At 40.5% G+C, this 25,288-nt stretch overlaps 1 protein-coding gene across 18 annotated transcripts in view; it reads right to left on the bottom strand.

The window, feature by feature from the left end:
• ENOX1 (ecto-NOX disulfide-thiol exchanger 1) overlaps positions 1 to 25,288 on the bottom strand; it is a 616,720-nt gene that overhangs the window by 99,910 nt on the left and 491,522 nt on the right. For all 18 annotated transcript variants that reach the window (XM_074387775.1, XM_074387776.1, XM_039473378.2 and 15 more), the window contains one exon: positions 23,579 to 23,763. In XM_074387775.1, the coding sequence (XP_074243876.1) occupies positions 23,579 to 23,763 (185 nt within the window). The remainder of the gene's footprint in view (positions 1 to 23,578; positions 23,764 to 25,288) is intronic.

Raw genomic sequence — 25,288 nt, 5'->3', positions numbered from 1 at the left:
CACAATTTCTTTTCTTCTCTTTGTTTCAGGATTTCCCCAGTGCTTGGCTCTTTGTTCAGTTCTAAAACAATCTGCTAATATTTATTCATTCATTCCCTTAGCCAACACTAAGGTCCTACTATGTGCATGGTACTGGGCTGGGCAATGTGAAGGATACAGAGGAAACAACAGTAAGTCGCCTCTCCTCTAGATGCTGGGTCACAAAGGTTCTTTTATGTACATGATAACTAAGTCAGGGCTGTACAAAGTACTCTTGTAATGGCTATAATTGGTGCGATTTGCATAGGAATCCAGGAGACTTCCGAGGATCAGTTTAGGGGTCAGGAGAATGAGCTCAGGGGATCCATTTTGAATCACAACTTATTCTACTTATTGGAAATGAACCACTGAATATTCACAATAGTCTGGAAATATTTGAATCCATAGAATATTATCAATTTAAATTCAATGTGTTTTTATTCTTTTGATTCAGTTTTAGTAACTGTTGTTCCATCTCCATAACTCTGCTATATATCAGATGTCCTACTCAGTGGGATATGCCTTTAAGGCCAGTAGAATATCACCTAAGGAAATGAGGTCCAGAGGTTTCCAAAGAGAATTCTCACCAAAGGCAGTGGGGGGTGTAATGTGTTTGATGGTCTCATCCCAGCAGTCCTTTAAATGTTTGCTCTACGTGGTGATATCCATGAGAGTGTCCTGCCCCATCCTGCCTGTGCACCTTGCTGCCAACCTGATTTCTCCCAGTATTTCAGCCTGCAATCTGAACTCCACCTGTTACCAGCTCTGCCAGATCCTTGTCTTACTATAGAGCTTGAGATGGAAGTATATACCCCTTAATCCCCTTTCTCTTGGTGGGATCCTATCACCCCCCACCACCCCACAGCTTACTGTGTCTTCATGTCTCCCCAGGACTCTCCAGACCGTCCACTGCTCCACCGAGTTTTGGTTCTCACTGACTTCAGCCTTAGGTCTGCTGATCAGGTCTACCTAGCTTGTTTTCCATCTTACACTGTGAATTCTGAGCTAATCCCTGATTGTTAGAGAACGTTTGAGATGTAAAAACTCATGTGCACATCATCACAACCAAAAAGCAAGGCTTTGCCTAAAGGCAAACACATCTAACAGGATTTCTGACAGAGTAGAGAACCTGTCTCTGGGGAAGGACAGTCATTTACCACCTGGTAGCTACAGTGCTCCCTTTTCTCCTTGAAAAAAGAAGGAATTGAACTAGTTTGAATTTTTTTGTTACACGGGCTGGTAAAACTACTCAAGATCTATTCTAGTTTAAAATGTCATCTGCTTCCACCTGGGGATGAAACTGCACTCAATTTACACCAAGGTATGAGGGTAACCAAGCCCATGGCCAGTGTATTAATCCTGGTGCCCCCCTCTCTTGCCTCAGGCATGGTGACCCCTGGGGTAGAAACATCTCTTGGAGACAACTCCACCAGATGACTGATAACAGGAATGCTGGATCACAGAAATGAAATTGTGTTCAGAGCCTAATATCCTATTACACTAGGCTATACATATTTAATTCTTTGGGTCTTTCCTCATAAATCAATTCCTCTAGGGCTTTAATCTCATCAATATCTTTTCTGATATTGAATTTTAAATGCCACTCTCATTGCTAGGCAGAAAGGCAATCTCTTGTTCGTGATGAGATCAGGCTTCATTTATAGCTGAGAGATGCTGGGAGCATGGCCCTGTTCCCTGACCCTGCTTTAAGATCTTAATGTCAGCCAGACTCAACAGCCCAGGTGCAGGCCTGCCTGGGTTGATCTCTGACAGGTCAAGACCATGAACTCTGCGGTCATGCCTATCATTAGTTTGGGAGCCTGGAACAACTACGGAGATGAGTGAGAAAGTTCAAGTAAGTGTTTCCAAGGGTCTGGGTTCTCACGGGGCCACCTGAGGCATGAAGCACCCTGTTGACACTGACCTGGCAAGGATTCCTGTGGACTGAGTAAGGCATGAGCTAAAGGATGCACACTGTGTGCATATATCGGAGCAATAGCTCCCAGGGCAAGGGTGAAGGGAGGGCACAGGCTACCTGTTTTCTAGGGGCAGAGAGGGGATGGAGGAACTCCAGAGAATAAGGACTTAGAGCTGAAATGTTTCTAGGTTCCCCAGGATTGGCCTAGAGTGCAGTGGGATTTCCTCTGCTGCAGAGAAAAGGAAAAAAGTCCAAGAATCTTTAAGCCAGGAAAAATTTACAAAGGGAGGAATGAGTTTTGTGGGACCTCGAGAGCCACAGAGAAGTTGGGAAAACACAGGAAGCCATCTGAGAAGCAGATTTGAGGGCCTAAGTCTACAAGAAGTGGTGGGGCCTGGGAGCTACCTGCCTTGGGGTAGGAGTAAGCAGGTACAATTGTACAGAATGTAAAAACAATAATAAAGCTAAAGGTGTATCCATCTATCATCACTATGCACCAGGAATTCTAAGCAAAATCATTGATAAAATTCTCCTTCCTCATAAAAATCTTTTGCTGATCTAAATTCGAATCGTTGCCATTACCATTAAGATTTAATAATATGTATGTAATCTTCAAATCAGCATATTCTGTTCCTTGCCCTTTAACAAACATATTTTATGTAGAAACTGATTTGGGAAATTTCCAGTCTTATAGTCTGCCCAAACTCTCTCTTACACATGGACTTAGCTGCACACATTTGTTCTGACTTCAGCTTGCTTTGGATAGTGTTTCCAGCCTCCTGTAGCACTACATATATTGTGCATTTCTAAATTAGATTCAAAATAAACAATCAGCTGGGCGCAGTGGCTCATGCCTGTAATCCCAGCACTTTGGGAGGCCGAGGCGGGCAGATCACGAGGTCAGGGATCGAGACCATCCTGGCTGACATGGTGAAACCTCGTCTCTACTAAAAACACAAAAAATTAGCTGGGCATGGTGGCACGTGCCTGTAGTCCCAGCTACTCGGGAGGCTGAGGCAGGAGAACCTGGGAGGTGGAAGTTGCAGTAAGCCGAGATTGTACCACTGCATTCCAGCCTGGGTGACAGAGTGAGATTCTGTCTCAAAAAAAAAAAAAAAAAAAAAAAAAAAAAGCACAGTTACCTCCATTCATCCCCACAGGACCACTCTGAGAATTTTTATGTTTAAAATTCAAAACAATGAAACATTCTTAGTTGGCAAGTTAAGATGTTAGTTCATATGTGAAATGTGTTTACCACATTTTAGTATTTTTTAAATTGAAATTTTTCTTTATAGATTGCTCGCTTTAAAACTAAAAGACAAATCAAGGAAATGTTACATCAGAGACACAATACTTACCTAAATTGTGCCCTTTGCATTTGGTTTCTTTAATACTCACTATGATTCCCTGGACAATTATTTACATACAGTACTATGTTAACTATAATCAAGGATTAAAGTTCAAACTGTTAGGTAAAGAAAACTATTGAATAGATAGTTGTAATTTTTTCCTTTTATCATACTATTTTATTTTCTTACTGGCATAAATATACGCGAAATTCAATAGAAGAAAAATTTTAGTCTGCATTACTTTCTTGGCAAGTATTATTATTCATTCCATTTTAATAATTAATGAAAACAATGCTGTCTAAATTTAGAGGAGGAAGTCTTTAAAAAAGGATCCTCTCTGAGTGTTAAATTTCACTAGACAGGACAGTCATGACCTTGGCCTGTTGGGCTGGGGGCTGGGGAGAACTGTTTCATCAGACAAGATTTTAGAGACCATTTCCTTTGCTTGAATATGCCCCTGGGAGCACCTGGTGTGAAAGACAGATGCTTCGTGGCATTCCCATAATCCACCGGAGTTACTAAGCATCATATACTATATCCCAATATGCAACATTATTCTGAAAAGATATATAGCCAAGGACTGGCAAAAAGGCAAAAATTAAGCATGTCAGCATTTCAAAGGCTAGCGTGATTAGCTCCATTATCCGCTTGCTGTGCAAGTTTGAACAAGTTACTTTACTGCTCTGGCCTCCTCTTTACCCCAAGCCTTCTATCCTTACAACTGTCTCATGAGGAATTATTAATCATTTGCAAAGCAAGATATCAATGAATGTCTTGACTATGGAACACAGTAAAGGCAAATGTAAAAGTGGTTTGAAAGGCTCTAAAATCTATATTCTCTTCTACAGACAATTTTCTTAACAGTGTAATTTGCAGGGTCATCTCAGGTTCCCGTTTTCACTTTCTTCACATGTTTAATAAAGATAACACTTACCAGTGGGATATTAAAAGACTAAAGAACACACGTTAAGTATGTGAGGCTCCCTGAATGGCAAAAGGTGCCCACTGAGTTAAATGAAAGTGCTGTTATTATTCTCTTTGCAAAAATGGAGGCACTAAGACCCACAAGGTGAAGTGACTTTTAAGTCACAGGAGTGGGCAGTACTGGGATTAATATTCAGAGAGAAAGGTCGGTTGTTCAGCCCCAGCCTAGCCATGCTGGTGTCCTCCTTCAGCCCATGTTTAAAACACAGGCCAGCCAACTTGAATTAACACCATTCACGCGATTCACAAGAGAAGGTGTCAAATGCCTTGCTGAAGTAGGAACATGTTTTAGTGATATTCTCTCCCTTGCCTTTGCTGGCAATTTTGCTGCAAATGATAATTCAATTTGCTTGGATTTATTTATTCTTACCACTTTTTTTTTTGCAATTATATGAGCTAGTCATCACCCCAACCTCTGGGCATGTGTACAGTTGTTAATGTGGAAATTTAAAATATTAACATGCTTTCCAGCCAGGTTGGCCCGTTTACTTCAATCAAATAAGGACTTGATTGAACAGCTGGGTCTTGCACTATGCCCTGAAGGGCAAGAGAAATTTGTTCTTTCTTTACAGATTTCATAACCTAGTCATGATCAGAGACTATGGCTAGAAAACCCTCTATGTGTGACGTGTAACCTCTTTGGAGGTGCCTTTCACAAAGTGATCTGGGCCTCATTCAGTTTAGCCACCGGAGAACCAAACCATAACTTGTTTCAGCAGCATTAACAGATATTACCATCATCACTAGTCTCTTTGGTTACAGTTTTAGGAAAGCAGCTTTTGCCTTAATGATTATGGAAGAAGGATGTGTGTTGGAGTCCAGAGAGCTTTTAGTTGAATCTTAATGGTGAGAGTTACAATGATCTAGCATGTTTTGCAGATAAGTGAAGAGAAAATATAGCTGAAGGTCTGATCTCTACATCAGCCATAGATGTCTGACTAAGGATGGAAAACTTTATTATGGATCTAGAAGGTGTGTATCACCTATATTACTTAACTCCTGATAACTGTAGAACTTTAGTGAAGTTAATCCAGTAAATTACAACATTCCCAATTTTTCTTTGTTAACACAAGTAAACATTTTTATGACTAGGAGAATTAGACATTTAGGGGCAGGGTAAAGAGAGAAGAATAGCCCTGAACTTAGCACATTTAATCTTTAGGCAACTCTGGAACAAGATATAGAAATAAACGGGCACATTCATCAATCACTAAGGAAAGCGAGAGGGAGAGGAAGTTTGCTCCTTCTTCAAAGTTTCCAAGTTACTTAAATACATTTAGGCTGATCTGGAACCCAACATGTGAGGAGTGTCAGATTAATTAGAACCTTTGGAGGTCTTCAAGATTTATGTATTCCCTGCTCCAGGGTCAAGCCCTGGATAGACAGGTGAGGGCTGCATTAGACAGGAACAGTTTCTCCATAGGCTTTCAGCCACCTGTAGCAGCTACTGAACCTCTGAACTATCTCAGATTTGCCCTGTCTTTAAACTTCAGACTCCTTGTAAGGAAAAATAATAATATTAATAATAGCAGCACAAAACCTCAACAAATACTGCCATTGTGAAATGTGCCACATATTCTTAATATCGGCTGCTGAGATCTATCCGGCAAAATACAATACAGCACCACCGTCTTGTATAGATTCCCAAGTGCAGAAAATGATCATCTTAAACCAATCTTCTCTGTTTCAGAGACAATAAATATAGAAAGCATTAAAGAAGTAAGCTGAATTATTCAGAGCCTTTGCTATAAATGCTGTCAACATGGCATGAATTTGATAACAGCAAAAAAGACTTCAAAGATATGAAAATTAAGAGAAATTAGAGACTTAGCTTTATACTTATTATCAATATCCACATGCCTGTGATGAAGTGCTCCTCTAGCCTTAGGAATCCCCCTACTCTCGTTGGCAATTGTGCACATTTTAACATTGCATGTGATGTATACTCACGAAAATTTCAATCACAAGTTTTGCTTAAGTCAGCTGAAAGTCCAGCTGCTAACAGTGATGGCACAGAAAAGATGATCATTTGTGACATATGGGTACTTAAGTTTGTACTATAGAAACAGGGGAGGGATAACACTAAGGTTGGTGCTGATGACTTTTCAAAAGGGAAGAATAGAGAGGCCACATTTTTAGGGTCTGCTAGTAGGCTTTGTGCAGCAATCTTTTCCTGCTTCTAGGGACAATTTGAAAATGTAAATCATGATACAAAGCAAGTGACGTAAATCATTGCATTCTAGTCCAAATGATTATATTAGGTTTAAGAGAGATTATATTGGGATTAGTCTGGGAGAGTTTAAAAAATCACAATTTGTCACTGAGGTTGCTGGGGATAATTTTTATCAGGATAAGAAAGTTCCCTTCTATTCCAAGTTGTTAAAAGCTTCATTTTTCTTTGGTTGTTTTAGTTTTAAACCATGAATTCACATTTGGTGGCCATCAGAATGATTGTATTATTCTGGTTTAACCTGTTAATGAAATACATTTCATTGATAGATTTTTCAAATGTTGAACTAACCTTGCATTCCTAGAATAAATCCGATTTGGTGATTTATAAACTCTCAGGTTAATTTTCCTTTTCTAAAAGAATTATAAACCCATGTTAATAACTGAGACTTGCCTATGAGTTTTCCCTTTTTAACTTTTACCTGTCCTTGTTTTGTTTCAATATTATATATACTAGCCCTATGAATTAGTTGGAAAGTTTGTCCTCTTTTTGCGTTCTCTGAATGAGTTAAAGATTGGTATTCTTTTTTTTCTTTTTCTTTTCTTTTCTTTCTTCCTTTTTGAGACAGGCTCTTGCTCTGTTGCCCAGGCTGGAGTGCAGTGGTTCAACTGTAGCCTTGACCGCCTAGGCCCAACAATCCTCCTGAGTAGCTGGGACTACAGGCATGTGCTATTTTTAAAATTTTTTGTAGAGACAGAGTTCTTCCATTTTACCCAGGCTGGTCTCAAACTCCTGGGCTCAAGCGATCCACTTGCCTTAGCCTCTCAAAGGGCTGGGATTACAGGCATGAGCCACCACACCCACCCTTAGTATTATTTTTTCTTGAATGTTTGGTAGAACTTGCCTATAAAGCAGTTTGGGGTCTGTTGCTTTGATATAAGATTTTAAGGTATTGGCCAGGTGCAGCGGCTCACGCCTGTAAGCCTAACTCCTTGGGAAGCTGAGACAGGCGGATCACAATGTCAGAAGTTTGAGATCAGCCTGGGCAATATGGTGAAACTCCGTCTCTTCTAAAAATAAATACAAAAATTAGCTGGATGTGGTAGCATGTGCCTGTAGCCCCAACTGTTTGGGAGGCTGAGGCAGGAGAATCACTTGAATCCGGGAGGCAGAGGTTGGAGTGAGCTGAGATCACGCCACCGCACTCCAGCCTGGACGACACAGCAAGACTCTGTCTTAAAATAAAATAAAATAAAATAAAATAAAATAAAATAAATGTTAAGCTATTAATTCAAGCTTTCAGTTTCTTCCCAATTCATTTTTAATTAGTTATTTTTTCGTACTGAAATTGGTCTATATCGCCAATGTTAAAAAATTTGTCATAAAACGATTCCTAATATTCTAATATTTCTTTAGTTTTTGTTGCAGCTGTGGTTATACCTCATTTTTAATACTGTTTTTAGATTGTTCTCTTTTTTATATGCATATTGTTAAAGATTTTCCATTTTATTAGTCTTTTCAAACATTTGGCTTTGTTGATCTTCTCTATTGTATGGTTGTTTGCTACTTTACTTTCATTTTTTGTATTATCCCCACTACTTTGTGTTTATTATTATTATTATTATTATTATTTTTTTGTTTCTTTGAGATAGGATCTCATTCTGTTACCCAGGCTGGAGAATACAGTGGTGCAATCATGGCTCACTGCAGCTTTGACCTCCCAGGCTCAAGGGAATTCTCCCACCTCAGCTTCCCAATTTTCTGGGACCATGGGCATGTGCCACTATGCCTAGCTAATTAAATTTTTTTTTTTTTTTTTGGGTAGAGCTGGGGTCTTGCTATGTTGACCAGACTGGTCTCAAACTCCTGGGCTCAAGCAGATCCTCCCGCCTTGTCCTCCCAAAGTGTTGAGATTATAGGGGTTAGCAACTGTACCTGGCCTATTGTTTTCTTTTTTTGTTAATAGAAATGGATGCTTACCTTACTGTTACTAGTTTTCTTTTTTCCTAAAACAGACAAAGTTTAAAATTTTTCCTCTAAGTTCTGCTTTAGCTGCATCCCACAAGTTTTGGTATGTTATAATTATCAATTACTTCTACGTATTTTAAGTTAATTCTAATTTCTTTTTGAGGCTATAAAAATGACATATGTTTTAAACCTTCCAGATATATGGAATTTCTTTTAGTTGTCATTTTTGGCCCTGATTTCTAACAATTTAGTGTGGTCAGAAAATACAATACCACTCTTTTGACATCCACTGAGATTTGCTTTAAGGCCTAATATGGGATTAATTTTTGTAAATGTTCCCAGTATATCTGAAAAGTATGATTTTCTTTATATGTCCTACATATTGAGTTTATAGTAGCTTATAGTTATAATGTTATGGACTTTACAGTCAGGCCCTTGCAAAAACCTCCTGAAATAAATTGTAAGTGGCACTGAAGATAAGAAATACAAACCACTAGGAAAGAAATATAAACACCAGGGAGAAGAGGGCAAGGTGCACAGAAAATTAGCGAACAAAATCATGGTATACCACCCTATGTTTAAATGACTGAAAAAGGTGTAACACAGTGGCTCCAAATGATTTAGTACAAAATATAAATCATGGGTGGAAATATACGTATCTTAACACCATCAGTGAGAGTTTCAAAGCTGGCCAACGAAACCCGCTCTGACTGAATCCCTGAGTGATACCTGGTTTAAAATAAATTAAGATGGTGATGGTGGTAGGGGGCATAAAAAATAGAATGCAGTTGTCTGGTGGGTCAGCAGGATGAATTAAGAGAAAAAAACGAAGAAGAAAATAAAAAAGATAATTTTTTCATCTCTTTGAAAAGTCACTGTGTTGGTCTTTCATTTATGAGCACTACTTATTATACTCTTCTTGGAAACTTACAGCCAAAGTTCAGATATACTTTCCCCTTTATTGTCTTTCCCAGTAAATACGGCTGTTGTGGTTATTTGTTAAAGGGGGGTGTGTGTGTGTGTGTGCGTGAGTGTGTGTGAAAGAAAGAGAGGGGAGACAGGAATAGAGAGAGAGACACAGAGAAGAAACAGAAACCACTAAAACTGGAAACTGGAGAGGTAATGAGAAGCAATTACAAAAGAGGAGATAGAAATATGTAGAGAAGGAGAGTCAGAGATAGAGACACAGAGAGAAGAAACAGAAAGCACAAAAACCAGATAGGTAATTACCAAATGGAAGAGACTGAGTACAGATAAGAACGTCACAATGCAGGGTGTTCGCTGATCAATTGAGCGAAATGGGTGGTCTGTAAAGTGAGGATCAGATTGGGCACTAACTTGTTTAAGTTTCCCTTGATGACTATTCAGGGTGCTTTGTTAAACAGAGGAGAAAACATAGTCTTTAACTAACCGTCTAACATCTTGGAACTGAATTCCCAATGCTATACTTTGGTTACAATTCCAGACACTTTAACTAAGTCTGGCTATTCTATTGGCCAGTATTTAAAAATGAGTAATACTCTATGTTTATATGTTTATGGAGAAAAAGATTCCAAGGCCATATATAAATGTTAGCAATAGTTATATCAAGGTAGTGACACTATGAATGATTTTTGTTTCCTTTTATACATTTCTTTTATGCTTCCAAGTTTTGTGCGTTGAGCATATATTCTTTTGTAAAATGGAAAAACAAAACAAATTTAAATGACAAACTTGGACCCAGAAAAACTGCTACTCCCACCTATGTTTCTCTTCCTCTGTGTTTTCTCTTAGTCATATAAGGAGGATTTTTTTGCTGAGGCGGGCAGATCACCTGAGGTCAGGAATTTGAGACCAGCCTGGCCAACATGGTGAAACCCTATCTCGACTAAAAATACAAAAATTAGCTGGGCGTGGTGGCAGGAGCCTGTAATCCCAGCTACTCAGGAGGCTGAGGTAGGAGAATCACTTAAACCTGGTAAGTAGAGGTTGCAGTGAGCCGAGATGGCACCATTGCACTCTAGGCTGAGTGACAGGAGTGAGACTCCATCTCAACAACAACAAAAAAAGAGGAGGTTTTTTTCCCCTCTGACTAATTCTTCTTTCTTCTTTGTTCCAATGCTGTATTTCTTTGCCCCCACCAATTTCTCCCCACATTTTCTTCACTGCTTTCATTTCTGACAAGAAGGAGTTGGCTGGTCTTCCTATTCCTCATGTTGCCTCTCCTAGCCAGCTGCATAGAGAAAGCCTTGGAGCATGAAGACCCCCAACTGTGGCTAGAGTTGAGATGGGTGATTATGTCAGTTTGGCTGTGAGCAGGACACCTGCTATAGACAGAAAGCTGCTGGCAGGGTTCAGGGCTTCAGTGTGAATGAGTTTTTGCATTGGCAGACTAAAAAGAAATGAAGTCAAGGCCAGATCGCAAGCATTCATTTTAGTGTCCGTGGCTGGAGGCAGAAAGACAACAATGGTCACCGTGGAAGGCCAGTATGTGTCTGCAGCAAAAGTCCACTTTGATGTATTACATTTAAGAAAAGATCCATTTTACTGTAAATCTGGTACTTATAGTGTGATATAGACTATAAGTCAGGAGGCAATTTCCAAAAGAGGTAGTGAAAGGGAAGGTCATTCAGAGGTCATCCAGAGACTGCCAGGGACACAGTGTTGGGAAAAGCAGAGTTCCTTTATCCTGGGAATGGAAGTCTACTGGAGAGTCAGGATTTCCCATTGCAGACATCAGGGAAAGCAGCAAAAGGCAGAAGCCAAATGATTTTAATAGTCTGCAGGGCAATGCCATTATTTCTGCCCCTGGCTCCTACATTGATTCGTCTGCTAGCCTCATTATTTTGAGAAGGAATGATTACTAATGAGGATGCATTTGATGATCAAATTAATTAATGGCAGAGCAGGATAACTAATGAGGAGATGAAGCCTCTCATAGTTAAATTTTATTAGGGCTTCTCTTCCCTTTCCCAGAAGTGAAGAGATTTATTCATGATTCAAATTTAATAAATAAAAGCTGTATGTACGTTACTTTCCTTTTGCAGGCACTTACTCTGCTAATGCAAAGACCAAATTAGGGTCTATGACAGAGTTAGAAAACAGGCAATGGGTTTTTGCCAGTATCATTTTTAGCAATCTCCAGGCATAGGAAGAATGGAACTTCCTAGTCTTCTGCTGTTGTGATTACTGCAGTTCTGAAGCACTGCTTTCAGGGTACACTCTGGAAAGCTATGGTGTGGGGTAACAGAGGGAACCCAGGGGCTTGGGTCAGACAGCCCTAGTTTGCAGTTCTCACTCTGTGTGGTGTACCTGTGCCCTGAACCAGTCACCTGACACCTCTAGGTCTCAGTTTCCTACTTGACAAACTGGGATAGGTACATACCCCTGAGCTGTTGTGAGGACTACATAAAATAATGTGGAGGTGCTTTTGTGAGTCAACTGGAGAGACTGGGCCTTCCTGTGGTAAGGGGCACAACGCAGGCCACCCTGTGACAGGAATTTATGGCCTGGACTTGTCCAGACTAACTCTGTGATCTTCAGTCTTCTTTTAAGCCTCAACATCTTTTCATATTTTCACCTGGAATATGGCAATGACAGTTCACATTTGTGAAATGCTTTTCAAAATGTCCTCACATACATGATCACATGTGATGGATGCTTTTATCATAGCAAGGTCTTACTGAGGTTGGCAGGACTTACTCTCCAGGAGAAGAACTGGAGGCCCAGGTACCCTGACTTTCCCAAAGAAGTACAGAAAACAGTGAAGCTGGAGTCACATTTTCCTTCTCCTAGTTCAGTGTTTTCATTTCATCATTCATGCCCTTGGGTGGCATGAGTACATCTTATCTTCCTCCTCATCTTATGACCTCTGGTCAGTGAAGACAGCAAGATACTCAGTGGCCCATCCTCACTCAAAACTACTAAAAAATATAAGGAGGTTTCCTCTCCATTATCTTCATTTTCAGTCTTTGTATCTTGTCCAGAATCAAAAGGGAAAGTGCTTTGAAAACTCCCAAACCTCTAACAGATGTCAGGTGTGATCATTTCAGACAGGTAGGTCTTTGTAATGGAAAGTCCTGGGCCAAGAACTGAAGAATTGGTTTCTATTTCTGGTTCCAAACAGAGCCAACAATTCCTTCAAGAGTCTTACACTGAAGAGTCTCATACCTTTTTTGGATGTACCACGAGTATAATATGCAAATGTCAGAAAATGTACACACTGCCAGCAGGAACCCTACAAATGACCTTGAACAGCCTAACGAAAGGTGCCAAGGAATTATAAGTGAGGATTATCATCTTGTGGCCTGTCATCATAATGCATCATCCCAAGATTCTTGGCCAAGGAATGGATAAAAAATGAAACCCTGGGATAGTTAAAAGAAAGAATGACCATAGTGGATCCCAAATTTGGCAGCTCTTGTGAACCCTGATGTTTAAGTCACTGAACCTTTTTAAAGCCATGTCATCTGAGAGATGTCCATGTTTTATGATTTCTCTGATTCTAGTAAAATGTCAGTAGCTCTTAATATGAATGTGGAAAATGTCTTCTGCATTTCCCATATCCATATTCTATTCTATCCTATTCAGAAAGAAAGAAACTTCACCTGGATTGTTGAAGAATCAGATAAACATGGGATATATCTTTGCAGCCATAGCTCGTAAGGACTCCAGGCTTTTATATGTGTATGAGTGTCTATTTATGCAAACACATATTTACTTTTTGGACTTTTTAAAGCTGAATATTTGACTACTTGTACATGAGAGTCTAAAAGAAAGCCCCTTTCTCTACACTGTAATGAGATTTTCTTGCCCTGTCCAGTGATACTGAATTATTTTCTGCACTAATGTAAAATCTGTCATATATTAAAGATATTAGGATATCATTGTTCTTGAATGAGCCAATAACCAGATCATTGTGTATGGGCTATTCCTTCCTTCTAATTGAACATTTTTGAGGCTCATGATCTCTACTTAGAAGATAGATTCTCCTGATACGTTGCAAATTAATTTCCAAACTTTCAATCTTTAGGGTTTTTTTTTTTTTTTTTTTTTACATTCTACATCTAAGTATTTAAATCTTTCGTAAAAGCTCTTAAAATTAGTAAAGTTTCAGGATACGATAACTGTGTACAAAAATCAGTAGCACTTCTATTCACCAACAATGTCCAGGCTAAGAGTGAAATCAAGAATACAACCCCACTTACAACAGCCACAAAGAAGATGAAATACCTAGGAAGACGGCTAACCAAGAAGGTGAAAGATCTCTACAAGGAGAACTCTAAAACACTGCTAAAAGAAATCAGAGACAATACAAATAAATGGAAAAACATTCCATGCTCATGGGTTGGAAGAATCAATATCATAAAAATGTTCATATTGCTAAAGATTCACCGCTATTACTATCAAATTGTTGTCATTCTTCATAGAATTAAGAAAAACTATCATAAAATTCATATGGACGCAAAAAGGAGCCCAAACAGCCAAAGCAACTCTAAGCCAAAAGAACAAAGCCAGCAGCATTACACTACCTGACTGCAAACTGTATATGATAAAGCCACAGTAACCAAAGCAGCATGGTACCAGATGCCTAGACCAATGGAATAGAACAGATAACTAAGAAACAATTATGCACACTTACAAACATCTAATATTTGACAAGCTGACAAAAACAAGCAATGGGGTTGTTTTCTGTTCAATAAATGGTTCTAGGATAACTTACTAGTCACAGACAGAAGATTGAAGCTGGACCCCTACCTTTCACTGTCTACAAAAATTCACTCAAAACGGGCCAAAGATTTAAACGCAAGACTTCAAACTATAAAAATCCTAGAAGCCAACCTGGAAATTCTCTTCTCGACTTTGGCATTGGCAAAGATGTTTTGGCTAAGTCCCCAAAAGCAATTGTAACAAAACCAAAAATAGGTAAGTGGGACCTAATTAAAGAGCTTCTGCGAAGAAAAAGAAACTATCAACAGAGTAAACAGTCAACCTACACAGAATGGGAGAAGATATTCGCAAACTATGCAGCTGACAAAGGCCTAATATCCAGAATCTCTAGGGAACTTAAATCAACAAGCAAAACCCAAATAATGCCATTAAAAAATGGACAAGGTACATGAACAGATAACTCTCAAAAGAAGACATGCAAGTGGCCACCAAACATGAAAATTGCTCAGCGTCACTAATCATCAGAGAAATACAAAGAAAACCACAATGAGATACCATCCTCACACCAGTCAGAATGGCGATCATTAAAAAATTCAAAAACAACAGATGCTGGTGAGGATGTGGAGAAAAGGGAACACTTACACACTGTTGGTAGGAATATAAATTAGTTCAGCCACCGTAGAAAGCAGTCTGAGATTTCTCAAAGAACTTAAAACAGAGCTACTATTCGACCCAGCAATGCCAATACTGGGTATATACCTAAAGGAAAAGAAATCATTCTCCAAAAAAGACACATGCACTCACATGTTCACTGCTATCACTGCTGTGCTGTTCACAGTAGGAAAGACACAGAATCAACCCAGGTGCCCATAAATGATAAATTTGATAAGGAAGATGGGGCATGCATACACACACACACACACACACACACACACACACACACACACCATGGAATACAAATACAACTATAAAAAAGAATGAAATCATGTCCTTCACAGTAACAGGGATGCAGTTGGAAGTCTAAGCGAATTAACATAGTAACAGAAAACAAAGTACTGCATCTTCTCACTTACAACTGGGAGCTAAACACTGAGTACACATGGACATAAATATGAGAACAACAGACACTGTGGACTACTCTGGGGGAGAGAGGGAGGGAGGTGTGGTTGAAAAACTACCTGTTGGATACTATGCTCACTACCTGGGTGATGGGATCTGTACCCTAAACCTCAGCATCACGCAATATTCCCATGTAACAAATCTGCACATGTACCCCCTGTATCTAAAACGGAAGTTGAGGTCAGGTGCAGTGGCTCATTCCTGTAATCTCAGCACTTTGGGAGGTTGAGGTGGGGGGATCACTTGAGGTCAGGCATTTGAGACAAGCCTGGCCAACATGGAGAGACCTCATCTCTACTAAAAATACAAAAACTAGCGGGGCGCAGTGACACACGCCTGTACTCCCCGCTATTTCGGAGGCTGAGGCAGGACAATCGCTTGAACCCAGGAGGCAGAGGTTGCAGTGAGCCAAGATTGTACCAATGAACTCCAGCCTGGGCAAAAGAGCAAGACTCCATCTTAAAAAAATAAAATAAAAATAATAAAAGTTAAAAAATTTTTTTAAAGCTCTTAAAATATAATTTATCATTATAAATGTTGAACTTAAAGAGATTTCTTCTTTTTCTATGCTTGTGCATTTTCCTTTGAAAGCAGTTTTCACTGCAGAGGAAGAGCTGTTTGTTCTTCTACTGCATCTCCCACTGCTAATGGACATCCTTCTCATCCCGGCGTCTGGAACAGACTCTACTGTTCTGCCTCCTGCACATGCATGGGACCTTAGGTGTGTCCTGCTGTGAACCATTAGTCCTGCCACCTTCTCTTCTAGGACAAGGAAACAGAAATAGTGTGGAGGGCAAGTTCACTGTTTCTCTATCTTTGTTCCGTATTTCAGCCTCTTCATATCACCTTTTCCGATTTATCTTCCTTTCTCGCTTTCAGAAACCATTTTACTTTGGCATCAGCCTCTTCTTGCTCAGACAGCTACCTTCACTCCAAAGTATGCCACCTGAAGTTCCTTTGTCCTTCCTCCTAGACATTCATGAACCTGCTTGCTGTTCTTCCTTTCCCTATATGTTTCTGGGCAGCCAGAACAATTTGCAATACTCCTCTCACTTCTCTGCCACATGGTAACCAAGAACTCATTCAAAGACTGGGTTAGAGTTAAAGGTAAAGGCCCACCTGCCGGGCGCGGTGGCTCAAGCCTGTAATCCCAGCACTTTGGGAGGCAGAGGCAGGTGGATCACGAGGTCAAGAGATCGAGACCATCCTGGTCAACATGGTGAAACTCCGTCTCTACTAAAAATACAAAAAATTAGCTGGGCATGGTGGCGTGTGCCTGTAATCCCAGCTACTCAGGAGGCTGAGACAGGAGAATTGCCTGAACCCAGGAGGCGGAGGTTGCGGTGAGCCGAGATCGCGCCATTGCACTCCAGCCTGGGTAACAAGAGCGAAACTCTGTCTCAAAAAAAAAAAAAAAAAAAAAAAAAAAAAGGTAAAGGCCCTTGAACAGGTTCCTATTCAAGATGTCAGAGGCAATATATGTGTGTGTATTTTCTTCTTCCAGAGACTCAATTAAAATGTCTGTCAATGAATAAACTTACAAAAGCAAGGAGAAAGGAGAGTGAGTTCCAGGAGTTCCTAGTGTATGACAGGTTCTGGCATTTAAGGGATTCCCAAATCTCCTTAAAACGAAGGCTGCCTGTCAAAGAGTTCTCGGCTGGCCACTGCCCAGGTGAAAGACTCGGCCATGCAGGAGGTCCAGACACTGCAATAAACAAAGCCACAGAGCCTCACAGAAAAGCAAACCACACCCTCCATACCTAAATATACACAGACTGCCAGCCATCACCTTGCTCATGAGGAAACCTGTACATAAAAGAGAGACTGAAACACAGTAGCTAAACAACTAATCCTGGAGTAAAGAGAAATGATTCAGGAACTAAAAAGATCTCTAAAATCCTACTTAGTATTCTTTAAAAGATTTGAGAAGATACTGTACCCATAAAATATGAATAGTGTTGCATGAAAATATAATAATTAGAGAACAAAATAACCTCCTGAAAATAAAATAATATGATTACCAAGCAGAAACTTCAATGGGAAGGATGAAAGATAAAGTTAAAATGGAAAAGATTAGGAAAAAAGATGATGGGCACAAGGCATTCACCTATTAGGTCCATTATCTGACTGGTGGGTATTTCAGATAGAAATTAAAAACAGAAAACAAAAGCAAAAAACGATCAGAAAAAAGGAGCACCTCCTGTCACAAACTCTTGCAACCCTCCTCTGTGCTCTTGCCTGCAGCTCTGCATTTGCTGCGTTCTCTGGACCAGTAGCTTCTGAAGTTGGCTGGGGGCATCTGGTCTGCTGTACTTTTGAGGATTTCCACAATTTTCAAGGGACAAGGTTTTAATAAATTTTAAAATCCTATAAAATATTCTTGAATATGTTCATTTTATCTCTTTCCCTAAAGTTTTTTAATCATTAAAAGCACCAATAACCCTACCATAGCCTCCTTCACCACCACAGCCCCCAACACCGCCATAGCCCCCACTGCCACTATGGTCCCCTTCACTGCCATAGACACCATCCTCACCATAGCTACCTTCACCACCACAGCCAACATGACCATCATCGTCACCATTCCACCCTAGTCACCATCTTCATCCCAGCCACCTTTAACACTTCAGCCACCATCCTCACCATGGCGATCATCACAACTACAGCCACCAGCGCCAACATGGCCACTCTCACCACCACGGTCACCATCCTTCCTTACCATAGCTGCCTTCATCACCACAACCAACATTAGCATCACAGTCACCACCACAGTCACCTTCACCACCACAGCCACCAACACAACTACCGCCACCATCCTCACCATAGCTTCCTTCATTACCACATCTACCACAGCCATTTTCACAACAATAGCCACCATTCTCACCACAGCCAGCAACACAACTGAGGTTATCATCCCCCTCACAGGGGCCTTCATCACCACAGCTGATATTAACATCAGTCACCATCCTCTCTATAGTCACCTTCACTACCACGGCCACCACAGCTAACCTTTACCACCACAGTAACAACACAACCACAGCCAGCACCCACACCATGGCCATCTTCATCACCATAGTTACCTTCTCCACCACAGCTACCTTCATCAACACATCCCTCAACACAACCACAGCCACCACAGTCACCAAAACAACCACAGCCACCATCCTCACCACAGTCGCCTTCACCTCCAGAGCCAGTATCACTACTACAGTCACCTTTACCAACATGACAACCATCACCTCCACAGTACCCTCATCTCCAGAGCCACCATCAACACCATCCCTAACATTATTATGATCTTGATTTTGACAAGTAACATCAGACTTAATTACATGTGAGTTTTGGGGAGGAATGGAGTGCAAGCTTTTCTCTTTCTTTAAAAAAAAGTACTTTCTAAGCAACTAAATAGTTTAAACAAGATTGCAGAAGACATGCTGTACTTACTCAAGGGGTCAGATGTAATCACTATGCTTAATTTCAAAAATACTTTCATTTATTCCTTAATAGATATTCCAAAGTCTGACTCTTACTCAACCTCTGGCAAAACTAACTGGGGTTAGTTTGTATTTTAGGGAAGTAGTAATGTTACATTTCTTCATCTTCCATAAAATTAGTCTAAATGGGTGAGATTTCTACAATATACACACAGAAAATCACACGTACATTCTACTTTGAATATAAAGGAAAAAAATACTTGTCACTTAACTTCTAAAATGCTTTTGATCATAATAATCCTACTTTTCCCATTTTTCCCCCTGATATTCCCTTGTTGAAAGTTGTCAAGACAGCAGACCAGGCCTGCACCTTACTGATGGCAAGCTAAGAGTGTAAGAGAGTCACTGCTGCACATGGGCCAATGGCTTGCTGGCCTAAGACAGCTGGTCCTCAGACTAGATTTAACGCTATTCAAAAGCATCAACTTAAAGTACTTAGGAAGGAGCCTTCTGACATAATCATCATGAGTCATATGTACTTTTATGATCAGCAGTTTTTAATGATATCCTGTTATCCAAATGTTTATTAGTCTTGTCAATATGATTACACAAGTCTTCAAAAACAATTCTGATTTTTAAGTGGATTATTAAAAAATATTACATACTAACCTATCCTCACAAATGAAAATAAAATACTACTGCAAATGTAGGTGTGAATAAAATCATAATGAGATATCACTATAAATTTACAACAGTGGTTAAAAAAAAGATAAAACAAATTGACCCTGTCAGTGCTGCCTGATGCGGATGCAGAACTGGAGTTTGCATATGGTCCCGAGGGAATGTATGATGGTACAGACGCTGGGGAAAAAAGTTTGGCAGTTTCTCCAAAAGTTAAACACACTTGGCATATGACCCAGGAATTATAGTCCTAGGATTTGCTCAAGTAAGATGAAAAATTAGGTCTAAACAAAAAGCTTGTAAGTGAATGTTTGCATCAGATGTATTCCTATTTGTCCCAAATTGGGAAGTATCCATCCACTAACTATTGACTGGATAAACAAACCACAGCTCTTTCTTACGGTGGAATACTACTCAGCATCAGATGGAATGAACACCTGATATGTACAGCAACAAGAGCAGTCTCACGCTTATTATGCTAAAGGAAAGAAGCCCAACTCAACAGGTTGCATACTGTTCGATACTGTTCTAGAATGTCATATAATTGCATACTGTTCAATTATATGATATTTTAGAAAAAGAAAAACTATAAGGATAGAAAACAGCAGTGGTTGCTGGGAGTGGGGCTGACTCAAAAGGGGCATAAGGGAATGAGTGATGGAACTGATTTACATATTGATTGTAGTAGAGGTGGTGATGTGACTGTATGCATTTGTCAAACTTCATAGAACGTATGCCTAAAAAGAATATGTTTCATTGTATATAAATTTTACATCAATAAACCAGTGTGGTAACATGAAGAAAAATAAGAGTTTAAAATATGTATATTCTTTGCTTGTATACCTAAAGGTACAAATGAAAGTCAAAAGCCTCACTATCCCTGCAGCAGAGACAGGTATACTTCACCATCAGCTTATGATCAGGTAAAGGCTACTGTGTTACCATGGATATAAGCTCTTATTCTCTTTTGTATGAAGCATTTAATATTATTAAATTGTGATTCACATGGTCCAGGAGTAAACTCGGAAACATCCAAAGTCCCTCAAGGGTTTTTCCATTTTAGGAACCCTGCCCATAATGTTTTCTTCATGAACACATGAGAGACTGTGATGCAGTGAACATATCCTTAAGGGGTTAAAGAAAGAAAGATTAGAAACTTTCTGGCTAAGGGTTGAAGGCAATTCCAAAAGCTATCAGCTAGTCCTACGGTCATTAAGGCTCTTTCTTTTTTTGTTGTTTGTTACAGAAATAACAAACGTAGACTGTGGAAATGGTGATGTATGGGATGATGAACCCTCCTCTCTGTGTCATCTTTCATGTGAAACCATGATTTTCTGATTTATGAAGTAGATAGTGGGGAGACTGAAAGAAGGTTTTAAAGCCAGGCTAATTCTTTGCGGTGGCAAGCAAACTGTGGTAATTTCCTCACGCATGGTAGGTCATGATAGAAATAAGACTCTTTAAAAAGCACATGTATTTTAAAACTCTGCTAAAGATGTTCTGCCACAGAGATAGTCATGCATCCGCCTAACAACCAGTAAACATGAAAACCACAGCAGCCACCAGGGACCAAGCACTTTCTGCAGGCTAAGGAGGCACCGCACACACCTCTCGGGCCTTGGCTCTCCCACTCCCCACCTTGCTCTTCATGATCTAGGCTCCCGCATAGCCCAGAGCTCCCGCGGCACCATGCTAGCCTTGTCTCCAGGCCTTTGTCTATTCATTCCTTCATTTGACACAGATATTCTGACCGTCTACTATGTGTCTGTTACGGATTGAATTATGGCCCCACCGCCCCGGCCACAAATCCAAATGTTGAAGTCCTAGCCCCTACTACCACAGAATGTGACCTTATCTGGAAATAAGTCCTTGTAGATATAAGTAATTAAGATGAGGTCATACTGGAGCAGAGTGGGCCCCTGATCCTATATGAACTGTGTTCTTATAAAAAGAAATTTGGGGGCCAGGCGCAGTGGCTCACACCTGTAATCCCAGCACTTTGGGAGGCTGAGGCGGGTGGATCACGAGGTCAAGAGATCGAGACCATCCTGGTCAACATGGAGAAACCCTGTCTCTACTAAAAATACAAAAAATTAGCTGGGTATGGGAGCACGTGCCTGTAATCCCAGCTACTCAGGAGGCTGAGGCAGGAGAATTGCCTGAACCCAGGAGGCAGAGATTGCGGTGAGCCGAGATCACACATTGCACTCCAGCCTGGGTAACAAGAGCGAAACTCCGTCTCAAAAAAAAAAAAGAAATTTGGACACACACACACACCCACCCCAAGAATGACAAGGGATAAGGAAGACAGAGAGCAGGGTGATGTGCCTACAAGTCAAGGAAGGCCAAAGATTACCAGCCAGCCTCCAGAATCTGGAAGAGGGGCAGAAGTCAGAGTCTTCCTTACAACCTCAGAAGGAACCAACCCTGCTCTTGGACCCTAGATCTTCGCCTTGTAACCTTCAGAACTGGGAGACAATACATTTCTGCCTCAACTACATTTTTAGCTATATAAAGTATGTTTCCTACTGACAAGGAGATTCTGAAAATACATGAGAAGCTCCATTAACTGAATCCCTTGTTCAGGAGGATGGCTCAGGTGGTGATCTGAAACACTACTCCTTTGTGGATCAGGCACGTGGCTCCTCAGTGCTTTTGCAGCCGTGACTGAGCAGCTCACCCTTGCATTCTCTGACTTCTTTTAGATTTAGATTGACTCTGCAATAACCTAAAAGACTGTACTTTTAAAGCAATTGGGATAATCGTTTCTGGAGGGAAAAAGGGAGAGTTGTATAAAGTGTGACACAGTGGCTTTTGGGCTAGGTCTGGTGCCATGGTCTTTGGGGAAATCGACAGCCTCTCATCTTGGCAAGGGCACTGACAAACACCCAATGTTGAGGCATATGGACAACCCCAGAAGCCTCACACAGCAGCTGTTACATCGATTTCCAAGTACAGAGACCTGAGCAATGACTGTAATGACATTTTCCTGGCTGGCTCTGACCTCTGAATCTCACTGATTAGTCTAACACACACTGTGAACATCAACCAGTTAGGACTCCAAGCCAAGACTCAAAAATTGCTTCAAAATGGCAGGAGATGTTTAAGACATAATTTGTGTGAGTTGGTCATTAACTTGCTCACTTCCCGATCCATGATTCTCTTTTATACTCTCCCTCTCAATTATTTTTCCCTGTTAGGCTGATGTTTCTGTAGTAGTTAGCTCTAATCACTAAGATACTTCTGCAGGCAATTCATGCTCTGGATGTTACAAAGCAGTCAATATGAATGAGGGAATTAAAAAAAATTCGACTCACTATATATTCTAACTTTCCATCCATCATTCTACTTATATTTCTCTTCTTTAAATAAAAGCAATCTTTTTTTTTTTCAGAAAATAATATTGATTGGATTTGTATATTCAGAGGGGTAATTAAAAAATACCCAAGATGGTAATTTATGCTCTATTATTTTAAGGTGACTCAAAGGCCCAAACACCTTAAGAACATCAAATACCAATTGACGTTTTCAGATACAAATCTGCCTGTGAATCTTTGATTCTATTTCCTCATTGCCAACAGTCAGATTTTCCTCTCCTGTCAACATTTTATTTCCCACAGTACATTCTCCTTTTCCCTACTCCAAAGCCCTCAACTTTCATTTCCTTTCCACACTTGCCATAAATACACATCTTTAAATTCAGTATGCCAGGATGAAGTCTGGCACTCTTCAACAAAAACACAGCTATTGCCCTGTTTCTAAAGTTACCTAAAATTCGAATGCTTCATCTACTCCATCAACAAACATTTCTTAAACATGTAATGTGCTCGTAGCACCTGACTAGATCCTAAGTGTAGCATAGGAAAAGTGAAAACAATGTAGTTTACATTTATACTAACCTTGAAGACAGACAAACTGCTTTTGTAAAATCAGTTGGCATGCTTTGAACTTAAAAGTTCTAAGATTACAAAACGCTTGTATCATGATCGGCAGGGATCTGCTAGATGTTTGCCATGGGGCTATATTTCACATACAGCCTTTCAATCTCCTAAATCCAAATCATTTTCCTATATTTCCTACCTCCGGGGTGATTTCTTCAACGTATTTTATTGGCTTAGCTTTTCTCCAGATTCTACCCTTCCACAAATAGTCATTAGCACTTTTCTTTCCTAGGAGCGTACCTTTTGGGTTGTGATTTCTTCTTCCCCCTTTCCAGCACACAGCTGCCTTTCCCTTTTCATTTAATACACATATCCCTTTATCTCAAAAAACCACCTGGGTCGGGTACCTGCTGCATGCCTTGCATGGTTTGCTGCAGGAACTGCAGTTGCTGGTCCTTGGTGAGGTTTTCTTCTGTTCGGAAAAGCTGTTCTTTCTCTTGTTTCAGCAGTTCCACCTCATTCCTGTAGGCATCCAGCTGCCAGCGGAGACTGTCATTCTCCTCTTTCAGAGCGTAGGCCTGAGCGGCCAGGGCTGAAGGACAGACAGAGCGAGTGCAAGTGAGTTACCTTCTTGATTAGCTTGAGGAGGCCTTCTGTGGGAAAAGGAGTCTGTCACCCACATTCTTAATGTTTGTACCAGCTCAGAAATAAAGCCAAAATGCCTTACCCCGGTGCTCTCTATTTTGTATTCGGTATGCATCACCTGTCTTGGAATTTTTAACTATTCTGTTTGTCCTGTCTTATGTATGAATGTTTCTTATGGGTGAGGGATTAATTCCTCCCAGATTCTTGTCCCTTCACCTCTCCCTCAATGCTAGATGCCCTCACAGAAATTGGTATGTGGTGTTAGATGGTGACAAAACTCAGAATTCCAGGCAATCACATCTACTAAATACTGTCTTCCCCCTTTCTACAGGATTGCTTAGCTCCTTGGAGGGCTGCTTTCTTTCAAATAATCAGCAGCTCTACAGGTTGAGACATGCGGCAGCATCCCAGGGGAGGGAGGAATTTATATGCACACTATTCCTTCCTGCTTTACTGCTGGGACAAATTGTACAGATTGTTTTTCTCTAACTCCTATCAGAATGGGAACCTAGCTCCATCTGTTTCACCAACAAATTAAAACTCTTTTCCTCTGCAAGGCTGAGTGGTTACTCCAGTACCTCTCCTTGAAACCCCAAATTCTCCATGTTTAGATTCAGACTTCATTCACATATTCATCTTATTAAGAAACCAAGACAGTTAACCCAGGGTCTCATGCATCTCAAGGCTTCAGAAATAGCCGAAACTGAAAAAGAGAACCAATGGTACAAAACAAAGATTGAGGGTAGGGAATCCCTTTTCCTAGTTTCCACCTTATTGCTTAGGGGTCTCTCCGGGAATCATCACAGCCTGCTGAGCACTCACAAAGCACTGGACCAAGAGATTTGTATGAACTCACTCACTTCATTCCCCCATCAAGCCTGTGATGCCGGTGCTGGTCTTATCCCCATCCTTACAGATGAAAAGAATGTGGCACAGAGAAGTTACATAACTCGTTCAATCCCACAGAGTAAGTAGCTGAAAGCCTTCATGCCCAGGCTGCAGGCTCCAGAGTCTCTGCTCTCGATTATCATCGGTCCATGTGTGTTTAGTTCTTACCAGGCTGTTCAAAACCAGTCTCACATTCCCCCACCTACTGTCCCATCAGTTTCCTTTTAATCTTCCCCCTCACAGAAAAGCCATTCCCCAATTTGCTAAGCAAGAGGAAAGTGAAAGAAAATGTGAAACACTTATCAGAAACTTCACACATGTAACTTCCAGTATGTCAAGGCATCGTGCAGGCCCAGTGCACGCCCGTTTCCAGCCCCTGCTCCCCGTGTCGGAGGACCAAATGAAGGTCAGCCTCCTGAGTGCTCTACCTGCACATGACAGTTCCATGGTGATAAAGCTTTACCGAGGTGCTCTGAGACCACAATGAATTCTCTCCTCAAATATCAAACGTCAAATTATGTTAATAATAGCTTTACAGTTGAGTGTTTTACACTATTCCATCTTGCAAAATGATAATCTCTGTG

This window comes from Saimiri boliviensis, chromosome 16 (genome assembly GCF_048565385.1).
Source record: "Saimiri boliviensis isolate mSaiBol1 chromosome 16, mSaiBol1.pri, whole genome shotgun sequence".
Lineage (NCBI taxonomy): Eukaryota > Metazoa > Chordata > Mammalia > Primates > Cebidae > Saimiri > Saimiri boliviensis.
The sequence above is the reverse complement of the archived record's forward strand: the minus strand, read 5'-3'. Positions and strand labels throughout refer to the sequence as shown.